This window comes from Crocuta crocuta, unplaced genomic scaffold (genome assembly GCF_008692635.1).
Source record: "Crocuta crocuta isolate KB4526 unplaced genomic scaffold, BGI_CrCroc_1.0 scaffold348, whole genome shotgun sequence".
NCBI classification, from domain to species: domain Eukaryota; kingdom Metazoa; phylum Chordata; class Mammalia; order Carnivora; family Hyaenidae; genus Crocuta; species Crocuta crocuta.
In genome coordinates, this window is record NW_027529573.1 from 2,265,523 (window position 1) to 2,279,783 (window position 14,261).

Sequence of the window (14,261 nt, forward strand, 5' to 3'; positions counted from 1 at the left end):
AATTACTCCATATAACTAATTTGTTTTGAGTCAAGGACTCCTAGGGTCTTTGTAAAGCTCCTTCGTGTTCAAACACTTATAATGGGAGTATGCTCACTACCTCAGAAGGCAACCCATTTCAAAATTTTGGCAACCTGTGGAGTTAAAAATTCCTCCTTCTACTGAGCAAGATTGACCTCCTGTAGCTTTCACCAATTTGGTCTTATATCTATCTTCTGGAGAGACACAAAATAAACTTAATCCCTCTACTAGACAGCTAATCTCTTTATATGATTCTCTTAAAAGAAATTGTGGTGACTCAGGCTACAATCCTATGAAGGATATAATAAACCCAATACCTTTCCCTCCTCCCTGCAGTGGCAGAGTAAGCCTAGTGAGTATACTTATCATGCTGGGAGAGGGGAAAATGCTCCTCCCTGGCAGGCCCTGGATGAGAGTCTGGCAAAGGGTAGTGCTGGACAGGCAGGCTTTCTCAGATTTTCCTCTCTGTTATGATAACCTGCAGCCTTCTGCTGGCTAAAGTACATGTCTGGCCCCAGAGATTCTCCTCTTAGTCTGGGTCAGAGGTCCGGGGTTCTTTTGTGTGCATTAGAATCCTGGGAGTTCTCCACAGGGCTCCCCACCCCCGAGATTTTAGTAGTTTTAGTAGAAATGACTTAGTAGGAATGAAAGAGGCCTGGTAATTCGTATTTTAACAAGCACTCCAGGTGCAGATGTCCTTATTACATTTGAAGAAACATCAAACTAAGTGAAGATAAACAGAGAAGTAAAAAAATAGCATGCATTTTGATTTTATTTGACTGGAAAGCATACACATTCAACATTTAGCTTATTGAAGTCTTATCCATTTAAATTATTAAATTCCATATTACTAAATAATAAAAACACTTTAAGTCATTTATCATTCATCTAATACTAATCATTTAGTCTGTCAAAATTCCCTCAGAATAAGGAGGGAATGATCAGTCTGCAGGTTACAGACTGATAAACTGAAATGTTTGTTGGGAAGCATTCAACAAGGGCCTTAAGAAGGGATCCAGGCTTCTGCATTGCAGCCTATTGCCTGTCTCAGGCTGGTCAGCAGAGCAGGGCATCAGGCCAGATCTGAGGAACTTTACAGGGAGAGTACATTTTGGACTGACACTTTGCTGATCAATCTCGTGACTGAAGTTAACATATAAATCACACCTGCATAAGCACCACCACGTACATCCCATGTAAGTCTGTGGGAATTCTAATAAATCTATAGAGGGTTCCAGTACACAGGTTACAACAAGTTACAACATTTCACAGTAGTCTAAATACCTGGGGAGTTTAGTTATGCAAAGAAAAACCTCCTTCCTTTGAGAACAACAGCTTATGTTTTTTCAAAATAGCTGCGGTGGTTCTTTTACAAATATAAAGGCTGTCTTGTCTCTAACTCAGCCTTGAAGTAATGCTATCCCAAGGCAGCCCCAGTGACCTTGTTTCTTGTGGCAAAGTGAACCCATTCTCTACTCAGTAAGTTAGCACTTAGTAAATTGACTAAAAAAGTTGAGCAACAAATTTAGTAAAAGGTTTTAGTGACAGGAACTTACTTTCCTATTAAGACACTTCATGCATGTCTGTTGTAAAATAAAACTATTTTAGAATAAATGCAGTGAAGGCATCTAACTTTCATTTTCTGTCAGGGATGAAGACTTTCACTGGTTCGCTGACCTTCCTCTTCTTCCTGGAGCTCTCAGAACTTTGCTGACAGTACACAAAATTCATTCTTTGAATCTGTGAGAATCACCAGAGAGGCACAATTCAGCAGAGATCTTGACGTCTGCACAAGGCATATATAAGACAGGTAGACCAAGCATTAATCCCTCTAGCTGCATAACGGATCCAAACCTGCTTTCCTGTGGGCTGGTTTGGCCCTGCACAGAGGTCCTGCTGCCAGTATCAGAGTCTGGTATTCCAAGTTTCAGGAGCTGAGGTCCCCTGGAGGCAGCCAGTTTCAGGGACAGTTTCTTGGCTCCCTTCAGTGAGTTCAGTACGTCCAACTCTTAAGGGAAGAGTTGTCAAGGTGTGGGGCCAACAAGGAGCAATTAAGGGTCAGGAGAGATCTAGGGCACTGATTGCTTTAGAAGCAAATATAATTGAAGTCCCAATTTCAGTTAGCAGCAACATACAGCCTTATCTTGCCAATCATATGTTCAGAATAATGAATTAGGGAGCACCATGGCCCTTCTTTCTGCTCAAAGTGTGTATTATTGATTAGAGGGAAGTTAATTAGTGAATCATCATGGATATATATTTTCTCATTGGGCTCGGCTTTAGTAAAGACTTTAAAGTTTATTTTTGCCTCACTGAGAGAATAGCTGGATGTGTTATAATCTGTCAGACCATCCCTAATGCCTAGAATTCCAAGAAACACAGAGTTTTTATATTTTCCAGCCACTAGATGGGAGGAAAGGTTTTTCAATGTCCTCTGTTCTTCCTTTGGTAGGAAATGTAATAAAATATATTTTTAAGCAAGACTTGTCAGAATATCTAGTAAAGGTTTCTAACACCATTCTATTTTGTGTTACAGATACAAGTTTTGTTATTATCGATATATTACTACACAAAATAGTGGGAATGTCAGGAAAGCACTTAGATACCATTTAGAACCAAAGATTGGGTCTACAAATGGCTACTTTAATCACTGTTTTTCTTTTAGTTTTAGAAAGCATTTGAATATCTGATCTCAGAAACCACAAATTCTCACTGCTTGAACTAAAACATTGATTGTATAGAGCAGTAAAAATCTGAAAAAAATAAAATGAACAGCTCATCAAATAACTGGTTTGTTTAGATATGTAAAAATGTGAAATGGTCTGCCCTAAAGGAAAAGAAATAGCAACATAAAAACCTAAAGCACAACATATCTCGCGGTTTGGGAGTTCAAGCCCTGCGTTGGGCTCTGTGCTGACAGCTCAGAGCCTGGAGCTGCCTTCAGATTCTGTGTCCTTCCCCTCTCTCTGCCCTTCTCATCCTCATGCTCTGTCTCTCTCTGTCTCTCAATAATAAATAAAAATACGAAAAAAAAATTTTTTTAAACCTAAAGCACAACCACCAATTTCTTTATCTAGGACATGTGTGTGTTACAGTGTGGCTATAAAAAACAACTCAATAAAATTCAGATTTTCTAGAAATGTTGCTTGGGCATGGTTTCCATTCCAATGAAAATTTCCTCACTTCTATCAAGTCTGGGTATACTGAGAAGAAAGGAAGATGGATGTACAAATACTCAAATGACAAGTTGACCCGATGGTTTAACAATTTTGTTTTCTTTTTCTTCTTTATTCAAAAGTAAGCCAGTTTTATTATGAGTTTTGGAACTGCAAGTTTATTGCAGTGAGTTAATCAAAACATCTTTAATAATGTATATAATCTGGAGGCAACCAGTAAGGCCTGGGAACTCTTGATGGTTCATGGAAAACTAGTGTGTTCAAAAGCAAGTATGTGATCAGTCAGGGGACACTCTCTAACAGATGAATAATCTGTATGAACTGTATACAAACCACCAATTTATCCATAGATTTTTTGAGTGTTTTCCAACTGGCTGAGTTTGCATATTTGATGCCAAAGCCAACCAGGCAATCAAAGGGCCAGTGATCAGGCAGCCTAGAGAGATTATCTGGGTGATCTGAGTAACAACAGATGATCATCAAATGATTTCTAATGCATATCATATTATATTTCAAATAGTTAGCTTTCAAAGTGTTTCTCTTATACAGACTAAGAAGAGGCTACTATGATCCACTTACCAATGGGGCCTCAGAAGTAGAGTGTCTACATATATGTCTGAAAAAAGCCCTGAAGATATGCTTTCTGCTGTATGATATCTCCCTACTTTCCATTTTTGGTTTGGTAACATGTTCTCCATTTGAGAAGCCAGAGAGCAGGCTTTGCTTTAAGCACAGATAGGATAGCTAGCTGACTTGGTAGCAGTATTTGAACAGCACTGGAAGGGGTCCTTTCTTCTAAATGATTCCATTTATCATTTATTCATTTATTGAAAAACAAATGTTTGTTACTTGAATGTTTTCCCAGAGTTCTGCCTTTAGCCATCTTTTCTCCTTATTCTCCACATTCTATGTATGTCTCTTAGGGATTAGTTACTAATTATAAACAAAGACCTCCACATTTATATATTCAGCCTAGATCTTCCTTTTGAACTGCAGCTCCATGTGTGTAATCAACTGCCTACTAATAGTCTCCACATGGATGTTCCAAAGAAAACTCAAACGCAATGTGTCCAGATTGGAATTCATCATCTGTCTCTCAAAGCCAACTCCCAATCTTTGTTCTCACTCTCTGTGATTCCCCTGGGGGTGTCCCCATTGAAAACCCAACACTCATCCATGGCTACTCCATCATTCTCACCCTAACATCTAACTAATCACTAATTCCTGTTGGTCCTACCTCCTTAACCACTCTCAAATCCATCCATTTTTCTATATTGCCACTGCCCCTACTTTAGCCCAGGCCAACATCATCTCTCCCAAGTACTAAGTTTTGAACTCCCACTACTACTGCTTCTCCAATCCATTCTCTATTCTGGAGCTTAATTTGTCTTATATGAAATCTAACCACGTCACTCTTCTGATTTGTCATCCAACCACTAATGACTTCTCATGTCCTAAGGATAAAGTCCAGACTCTGTGTGGCCCTTGCCTACCTCTGCAGCTTCATCTTGTCCAGACTTACTGAGAGCCACGTGCAGTTCCCCAAATGGGCCCTGCTCACTTCCCTCTGGCCTTTGCCTTTAATGCCCACTCCCATGCCCTGCTTCCCCCTTCTTCACCAGGCTCAGGGTCAGCCTTGGAGTTTCTTCTGCCTACTGGCCTTCTGAGATATCTCAGTGGTTGCATTCTGTTCTTACCCTTTTTGTGGCATTTACTACATAGTATCATCAGGCCTATGTATGAGTCTGCTCATCCAGAGGATAAACTCCTTGAGGTTAGTGACAATATCTTAGTTATCTTTGTATTCCCAGTTCCTGACATCTGGTAGGTGCTCTTAAATTATTGGCTGAATGGATGAATGCATTTTGAAGTTGAATTTAAGCCAAGCCCTGTGCTGGGCACTAGGACAATATCTCTAGTGATAAAAAGATGAAGAAGACACAGTCGTTTTCAAGGATTGTGTCTTATAAGGAAGAGGCATTAAGCACACGATTATAATATAATGCAATTCAGTATAATAAAAATCCATTCAATAGCTACAAGAGACATCCATTAATGAATTCAGCAATTATTTATTGAGTGCCAGCTCTGCGCATGGTACTGTTCTAGGTGCCTGGGACACATCAGTGAACAAAAGAGATAAAAATCCCTGCCCTATGGATTTGACAATCTAGCTGTATTACTTTTTGGCTTCCTATTTTCCAAGGGCATCTCACTGTTTTTAGGACATAGCCCAAAGTTGATACCTTGGCTTTTTTCCATACACCATCAGTGATTCTTTACATTTCTAAGGAGGGAGAGGTGTCATGGGCTGGCTACAAGACACTGATAAAAGCTATCCCCTTTCTCCTCAGAACGCTCACACCTGCAACTCACACACTCATCTACCATGGCAGACTATTTGAGGGGCTTCCTAGGCCCCTGAATATCTCTCAGTTAGAATCACTACCCCCCAGGACCTGGCTCTGCCCAGCAGTACCAGCCTCACCTCCCCACTTGACCTCTCACTCTCTGCCCTCTCAGTTTTCTCATAGCTTACTTCTTCTTAATTCCAGATCGTTGCATATGATGTTCCTCCTGCTTAAAATGCTCTTTCCCCTCTACTTCTTTGTCTAGTTAATTCATATTCATTCTTTAGATCTCAGATGAAAATTTATTTCCTCAAAGAAACATTCCTTACCTTCATTCCAACTGACTTAGGTCTCTTAATCATATACTCTCAATATAGATTCAGGAGATCAGGGACATGCCTGTATGTCTTGGTCACAACTTGCACATAGTAGGGGCTCAATATATATCTATCAATGAATAAATAAGTGAATAAATCTTCAAAGAGTACTCTGCCTGCAGTGTAGAAAGGTACTTGAGGCCTCAAGTGGACGCAGGGTGATGAGTCAGACTATGGTAGGAGTAAGGGGATAACTTGGGTGACAGTGCAGATAAAGAGAAGTCAACAGTGAGAGAAATATTTAGAAGGTAGAATCAGAAGGATGGCCAACTGGATATAACAGTAAAGAACAGGTAGGTAGGTCAATAGTGACTCCCAGTTTCTGGTTTAGCTAACTTTATGAATGAAGGTACTGTTCTCTCAGGTAGAGAACAATGGGAGTTTTGAACTTGCTGAGTTTGGAGCATATGTGAAACCCCCAAGTTGACACATTGAATAGACAGCAGTATATGGAAGTCTGGAGCTCAGGAGAAAGGTTTGGGATGAGTATGAAAATTTGAGAGTCATCAGCACATGGAGGATAATTAATGCCATGGGTGTGGAAGAGTTTGTTGAGAGATCTGAGCCATGAGAAGGGAAAGGGGCCAGGACATAGCCTTAAGGAACTCCAACATTTAGAGATTAGGTGGAAGATAAGCCAAGAAAGGAGACTGAGAAAGAGAGAGATAAAAGAAGACTAGCAGACTGTCATCTAAAGACAGCCAAGGGAATGGGGTACCTGGGTGGCTCATTGGTTAAGCGGCTGACATCAGCTCAGGTCATGATCTCATGGCTCATGGGTTTGAGCCTTGTATCAGGCTTTGTACTGACAGCTCAGAGCCTGGAGCCTGTTTCAGATTCTGTGTCTCCCTGTCTCTCTGCCCCTCCTCCACTCATGCTGTCTGTCTCTCTCTCAAAAAATTAAATAAACATTAAAAAAAAAAAAAGACAAGGAAAGAGAGTCCTAAGGAGTGGAGAAAATAAGAGAGACCATGATGGTGGTCGGTTGTGTCAGGTGCTAAGAGGTCAAGAAAGATGAGGACATATACAATTAATTTAGCCACATGGAAATTTCTAGGTGCATTGGATTTGTGGGGGAAGAAGTCATCTTGAAGTCCGTTGAAGAGTACATAAAAAGTAAAAAAAAATTGAGACAGCAAATATACAAAATTGTATAAAAGTTAAAAGGGAGTAACCAACTCAGCCTGGGAAATTTAGAAAAGTCTTCTTAGCAAAAGAGGGACATTGAGCTGAATATTAAATAATGAATAAGAGTTCACCGGACTTGAGACAGTGAGGAGGTGAGGTAAGAAAATCATTCTAGGCAGAAGGTTCAGCACATTTAAAGATACTGAATCATGAACACATGGAAGGTATATGGGACAGTGAGAAATGTCCCTTTATTGGCTCTTAGGGTTAAATGTTATGTACAAATACACTCCTGTTAAAAACATAAATTCTCCTGGAATTATTACTCAATATGATATTAGTGTTAATTAACTCATCAAACGGTCTCTGAGTAGCAGTCTGCTGAAAGCAGGGCCTCACAGGCCTTGGAAAGCAGACAGATAAGTTTCAATACAGAAAGAGCAGTTCAGGATACAGTACTCTGCATTTGGAGGTGGATCTGTGTAGGGAGCCAAGGGGGGAGGGGGCAGCTCCAGGCAACCAGGAAATATCATGAGTACTTTATGTGCTTGGGGTGAGATGAGAGTACAGTGAATTTTGCTTACTTCAAAATTATTTGTCAGGTCAAATCTGACAAAATGTCTTCTCTTTAGAAAACCAGTCCTTACCAGTATAGATTTATAATCAGGTGTTAAGCACGGAATCTTTGGATTTGGAAGTTCCCAGATCAAGAAATTTTATGGTTCAGAGAGGGTGTGTGCCCCTATAAGTAAGTTAGAGCGGTGATGTTAGTTTTGGTCCTCTCCCTTAACATTTATCCTTTTTTTTTCTTTTTTTGCACAATTAGAGGTAAATCAGCAGCAGTTATAAAATAAATGCTATTAGCTTAAATGTAGCTCAAGTTAACATTGAGATGAATGAGCAGTAAGAAACTGAATGCTTAAAGAGAACATGTACCTCCAACTCTAGCAGAGCTGTGAGCTCTCTTCTATGTTGGGAAGTGTCTCATGTTTTATTGGAATTTATAAAGGGTTCTCCATTCACTTTCTTGATTTTCTGAAATTAATGACCAGGGTTCTGAACCACAGCTATCTTTATTTAGGAGGTAAATATGTATTATCCTTAGAGTCATAACCATGTATTTCCATTAATCTCCAAAAATTATTATATCAATTCTCCCTTTCTCCATATTTTCTAAAGCATCATAAGGCTTTAAGAGCTCTGAATTAATTTAGTTATCCAATAAACATTTTGGGGCACCTTCTCTGTGCCAGATATATTGTGCTAAGCACTAACAGTACAAAGCTGCTCAAGACACACTACATAGGTATGTAGGTCTGGTAGGGGGAAACAAACTGGTTACAGATGAATGATAATCATATATAGGGTACAACAGAGGTTCCAAAAAGATCTTATTAGCTCTTCCTGAGGAAGCCCGGCAAGGCTTCAAAAAGGATGCAGAGCTTACACTAAGTAGTACAAGGTTAACAGAAATTCACTAGGCAAATGGTATTAGAAATTGAGTTTACAGAGAGACCATTCTAGACAAAAGGAGCCCAGTACAGGGATATAAAGGAAACTATTTCTGGAGAATTGGGAATAATATAGTGCAACTAATAGAAAAGGGATAGTGTGGTGGGCTGGGTCAGATAATGTTCTTCTCTGAAGTTTGGACTTTGTACTGTGTTGGACTGCCATCAAAAGCTTCTAAAAGATTTGCTTTAGAAAGACTCCTATAGAAGACAAGGAACAATGAGGCTACTTCAGAAGAGAACCAATCTCAGCAAGAACAAGAGCAACAATAAAGTTAGAGAGAGGACTTTAATAAGGCAGATGGCTGAGGAGAGAGAACAAATGCCTGAACCCAAACCTTAATACGACTTAATCATTCATTGGAATGAACACAGGGATGGCAAATAAAGGGGTAAAAAATGACAAAAATTATGATAAGTTTTTGGTAATGGCACTGACCAAGACAGGAAATAGAGGAAGCTGAAGGGATGAGTGGTGGAAACATAGTGGGGAGGATGGGTGGAGAAATAACTGACTCTGTTTTCAAGATTCTGAAGTTGGAAGTGAGATATTCAAATGAAGATGTCCACCAGGGCATTGATTATGTGATCTAGAGCTCAGGATGGAGTAAGCTGCATCAAGAGCACATACAGAAAGATGTATTCACTTTGGACAAAAGATGGGATATTACTTAGGCTCCTGGGGTGGCTCAGTTGGTTAAGCATCCAACTCTTGATCTCAGCTCAGATCTTGATCTCAGGGTCTTGATCTCAGGGTCATGAGTTCAAGCCCCAAGTTGGGCTACATGCTGGGCATGGAGCCTACTTAAAACAAACAAACAAAAATACGGGCTATTACTTGAGGTCTGGAAGGAAGGTCTAAAAGTGGATATAGACATATGTACACTTTTAAATATGGGGGAAGGAAGTTGAGTGATCCATATTTGATCGCAATAATTATTTTTACAAAGTAGAATTTAGGTTATCCACTTAGGAAAGGAAGGAATTGGTCTTGGGCAGTGCTTAAGACACTTAAGTGGTAAAAGTCTGAACAATGAGAAAGGCAGCCAATGATAGACATTTAAAACTAATGTTAATTATTGCTTAGGTTCTGGACAGCTTTAAGCTATATCACCTTAAAATTAAAATATGTAAGTTTGACATATTAAATTTTTTGCTTTTTTTTTTTTTTTACAAATATTTGAATGCTTGAAGGCCATATACTGTGCTAAAAGCATCACCAATATGATCTCATTTATTCCTTACGATAACTGTGTGAGTGCAGGGAGGGGTTTTTATTCCTCTTTTACAGATGTGGAAACTGAAGCTCAGAGAAGTGAAATGACTTGTTCAGTTCACACAGTAAGTGGAAGTCTTGAACCCAGGTCTCCTGATTTCAAATTTAGTGCTCCTTATAATTTATTTCTTCATCCCAAAGGGGAAAATGAAAGTAGGAAATTGCAGGAGATCTCTATGTAGGGTTCATAGGCTTCTATTTTGGGTCATAACCTAACGGGACCTCAAACTAAACACAGCCAAAGCTGAGTTCATTGTTTTTCCTTTGTAACCAATTTTTCCTTATGACTTTTCAATTTCTATTAATCACCATTTCCCAGTCATCAAAGGTGGAAAACATAGTCACCTTACATTTGTCTCTCATCTAATGCCTACACAGAATTCTTGTAATGAGTAAATGGAATAGCACGGACAGAGCACCTGATATAGCAAGGCACATGCATAAGTCATTCAGTGACTGACAGCTTTTACCATTCCTACTGCCATAGGCATCCTCTACTCCAGCCAAACTGGATTGTTGTAGTAGACTGAAAAATGAGCTGCCAAAAGATGTTCTGTGTCCTAATCCCTAGAACCCATGAATGCTACCTTATATGGCAAAAAGAGGGGGAGGGGATCTTTGTGGGTATGATTAATGATTTTGAGATGGAAAGGTTATCCTGGATTATCTGGGTAGACCCTGCATATAATCACATGTATCCTTCTAATTTTTTAATGTTTATTTATTTTTGAAGAAGAGAGAGACAGAGTGTGAGCAGGGAGGGACAAAGAGAGAGGGAAACACAGGATCCAAAGCAGGCTCCAAGCTCTGAGCTGTCAGCACAGAGCCCAACATGGGGCTCAAACTCACAAGCCATGAGATCATGACCTGAGCAAAAGTCAACCGACTGAGCCACCCAGGCCCCTAATCACGTTTCCTTATAATAAGAGAGAAGCAGAGGGAAATTTGAACACAGACCAAGAAGACAAGATGACCACCTAAGCAGAGACTGGAATGATATGGTCATAAGCCAAGGAATGCCAGCAGTCACAAGAAGCTAGAAGAGGCAAAGAATAGAATTTCCCCTAGAGCCTCCAGAGGAATTTGGATTTGCCTGCACCTTGATGTCAGCCCAATGACACTGATTTTGGATTTTTGCCTCTAGTAAAAGAATAGATTTCTAATGTTTTAAGCCACCAAATTTGTGGTAATTTGTTACAGCAGCCTTATATTACATTCTTCAAACATACCTCATTCTTTTCCCTCTTCATTACTTCTTGCATTTCAGAAAACAGAAATTTGAAATTTAAATTTTGAGTAATTCCCTCAAGGTTAATCTTTAAAAGCATTTCATCCACAAAGACTTTCTTACTCCTTTAATCTAATATTATCTTTCTTTCTGGAGCAAATCCCCAAATACTGTTTTTGTAATTGTGTTTTTCTAATAGCATAAATGTTTGTAAACAATTTGTCCTTTACATGGGTCTGGGTTTAAGTTCTTAGGAATTCATTTGCATTAATAATGTGGTTTTATACTCTCTGCACTGCAATACTTTACCCAATGTCTTTTTAAAATTTTATTTTATTTTTTTAATGTTTATTTATTATTTTGAGAGAGAGGCAGAGTGTGAGTGGGGGAGGGGCAGAGAGAGAAGAAGACACACAATCCAAAGCAGGCTCCAGGCTCTGAGCTGTCAGCACAGAACCCGACATAGGGCTTGAACGCACGGACTGTGAGATTATGACCTGAGCCAAAGCCAGATGCTTAACCGACTGAGCCACCCAGGCACCCCTCAATGTCTTCCACACAGTAGGTATCAATAATTCTTTTGCTACCTACCTTTACCATCTACAAAAGTGTTCAATTACAGCTATTCATACATCCTAAAGCTGCACTGTCTGTTATAGTAGCCATTAGTCAAATGTAACCATGTAAATTTAAATTAATCAATATGAAATAAAATTTAAAATTCACTTCCTCAGTTGTATTAGCCACATTTCAAGTGTTCCGTTCACATATTAGACATCACAGATACAGAACATTTTCATCACCACAGAAAGTTCTATAAGACAGAACCACTTTACAGTGGCAATCTGGATATAATCCAAGTAACTAGAAAGTTTCCTAGGGGCCATGGGGATAATAGGAATACAGAAACTAGAAATAATTTTCTTCAAAATGCAAAGACATTTCTTCAAAATGTAAAAATGGCAATTTTCCCAAGATTATTTTATCAAGTTAGTGTAATCCCAATCAAAATTCGAATAGTATGTCTGTTGGAACTTAGTAAACTGATTCTAATAGTCACCTAGAAAAGAAAATGTACAGGAAAATAAAAAATAAAAAAAAAAGGAAGAAGAACTATGAGAGGAAAAGAGTTGCCTTACCAGATAGCAAAACATAATACAAAGTTAGAGTAATTAAAACATAATGGCAATATGTGTAGCAACATGGATGGACCTTGAGGGTGTTATGCTGAGTGAAATAAGTCAGGCAGAGAAGGACAAATATCATATGTTTGCACGTATAGGAGGATTAGGAGGAACTTGACGGAGGAACAAGGGGGAGAAGAAGGGGGGAAATGGTAGGGGAAAGGGAGAGAGGCAAACCATGAGAGACTCTTGAATGCTGACAAAAACTGAGGACTGTTGGATGGGGGGGAGGGGGGATGGGCATGGAGGAGGGCACTTGTGGGGATGAGCACTGGGTATTATGTGGAAACTAATTTGACAATAAACTATTTGTAAAAAAATTTAAAAAAATATTCCATCTTTTGAAAAAAAAACATAATGGCAATAACATAGGATAGACATATGGATCAGTGAAATAGAATAAGAAGTCTAAAAACAAACCTATTTATCTATGAGGCTTTAATTTATGGTAAAAGTGGCATTTAGCAGGAAAAGGCAGACAACTCAAGTAATATCAACACAATGGGAAAATGTCCTCATACCAGAAAAAAAAATTTCCAGCTAGTTTAAGAAGCCAAATGTAAAAAGCAAAACCATAAACTTATTAGAAGAAAATATAGAAAAATTTGTTTATAACTTTAGCATTAGAAAGGCCTTCTCATGCAAGATACAAAATGTCAAAACCATGGAAAGACATCCTATGTTCCTAAATTGGAAGATTTAATATTGTTAAGATGTCAGTACTATCTAAAGATGTCTACATGTAGATTCAGTACAATCTCTGAAAATCCTAATGACATTGTGTGTGTGTATGTGTGGAAATAGAAAATCCACTCATAAATTCATATGGAATTTCAAAGGCTCCCCAAATGCCAAAACAATCCTGAAAAAGAAAAACAAAGTTGGAGGCCTCACACTTCAGATTTCAAAACTTATTACAAAGCTACAGCAATCAAAACATGTACTGGCATAAAGACAGACATATAGGCCAAGGAGTAAAATGGAGAGCCTAAAAATCAATCTTCACCTATATGACCAAATGATTTTCAACAAGGGCGTCAAGAACATTCAATGGAGAAAAGAAAGTCTTTCAACAAATGGTGTTGAGAAAACTGAATATCTGCATGCAAAAGAATGCAGTTGGATCCTTATACCACATAGAAAAATTACTGAAAATGGAATGAAGAGGGGGCACTGGCTGGCTCAATCAGTAGAGTATGTGGCTCTTGATCTCGAGGTCGTGAGCTCAAATATAATGGGATACAGTTTACTGAGAAAAATAATAAATAAATAAGTAAATAAATAAATAGCTAAAAATAAAAGTTAAAACCACAAAACTCACGGAAGAAAACATAGAGGGAAGCCCATATCACTAAACTTGACAAAAAACAGAGGCAACAGAAGAAAACATAGATAGGGGCTCATGGGTGGCTCAGTCGGTTAAGTACCTGACTTTGGCTCAGGTCATGATCTCACAGTTCGTTGAGTTTGAGCCCAGCATGGGGCTCTGCACTGACAGTTTAGAGCCTGGAGTCTGTTTCGGATTCTATGTCTCCCTCTCTTTCTGCCCCTCCCCCACTCATGCTGTCTCTCTCTCTCTCTTTCAAAAGTAAACATTAAAAACTTTTTAAAAAGAAGGAAAAATAAATTGGGCTTTATCAAAATTAAAATTGTGCCTCAAAGAATGCTACCAAGAAAGTGACTAGACATCCATGGAATAAGAGAAAGTATTTGTAAATCATTATATCTGATAAGAGATTAATATCCAGAATATATAAAGAACTTCTACAATTCAACAACAAAATAAACAACCTGATTAAAAACCAGGTGAAGGACTTGAATCAGCATTTCTCAAAAGAAGATATGCAAATGAGGGGCGCCTGGGTGGCTTAGTCGGTTAAGCGTCCGACTTTCGCTTAGGTCATGATCTCGCGGTTCGTGGGTTCGAGCCCCGCGTGGGGCTCTGTGCTGACAGCCAGCTCAGAGCCTGGAGCCAATTTCAGAGTCTGTATCTCCCTCTCTCTCTGACC

General features: G+C 39.0%; 1 protein-coding gene across 6 annotated transcripts in view; it reads right to left on the reverse strand.

Moving 5' to 3' along the window:
- Nucleotides 1–793: 793 nt before the first annotated feature.
- Nucleotides 794–14,261, reverse strand: part of HORMAD2 (HORMA domain containing 2) — a 99,577-nt gene continuing 86,109 nt past the window's right edge. For 5 of the 6 annotated variants that reach the window (XM_077761517.1, XM_077761520.1, XM_077761518.1 and 2 more), the window contains one exon: nt 794–1,761. In XM_077761517.1, the coding sequence (XP_077617643.1) occupies nt 1,657–1,761 (105 nt within the window). In that variant the 3' untranslated portion in view covers nt 794–1,656. Of the gene's footprint in view, nt 1,808–14,261 lie in introns of all 6 variants that reach the window. The other variant, XM_077761519.1, reaches the window with a different exon arrangement.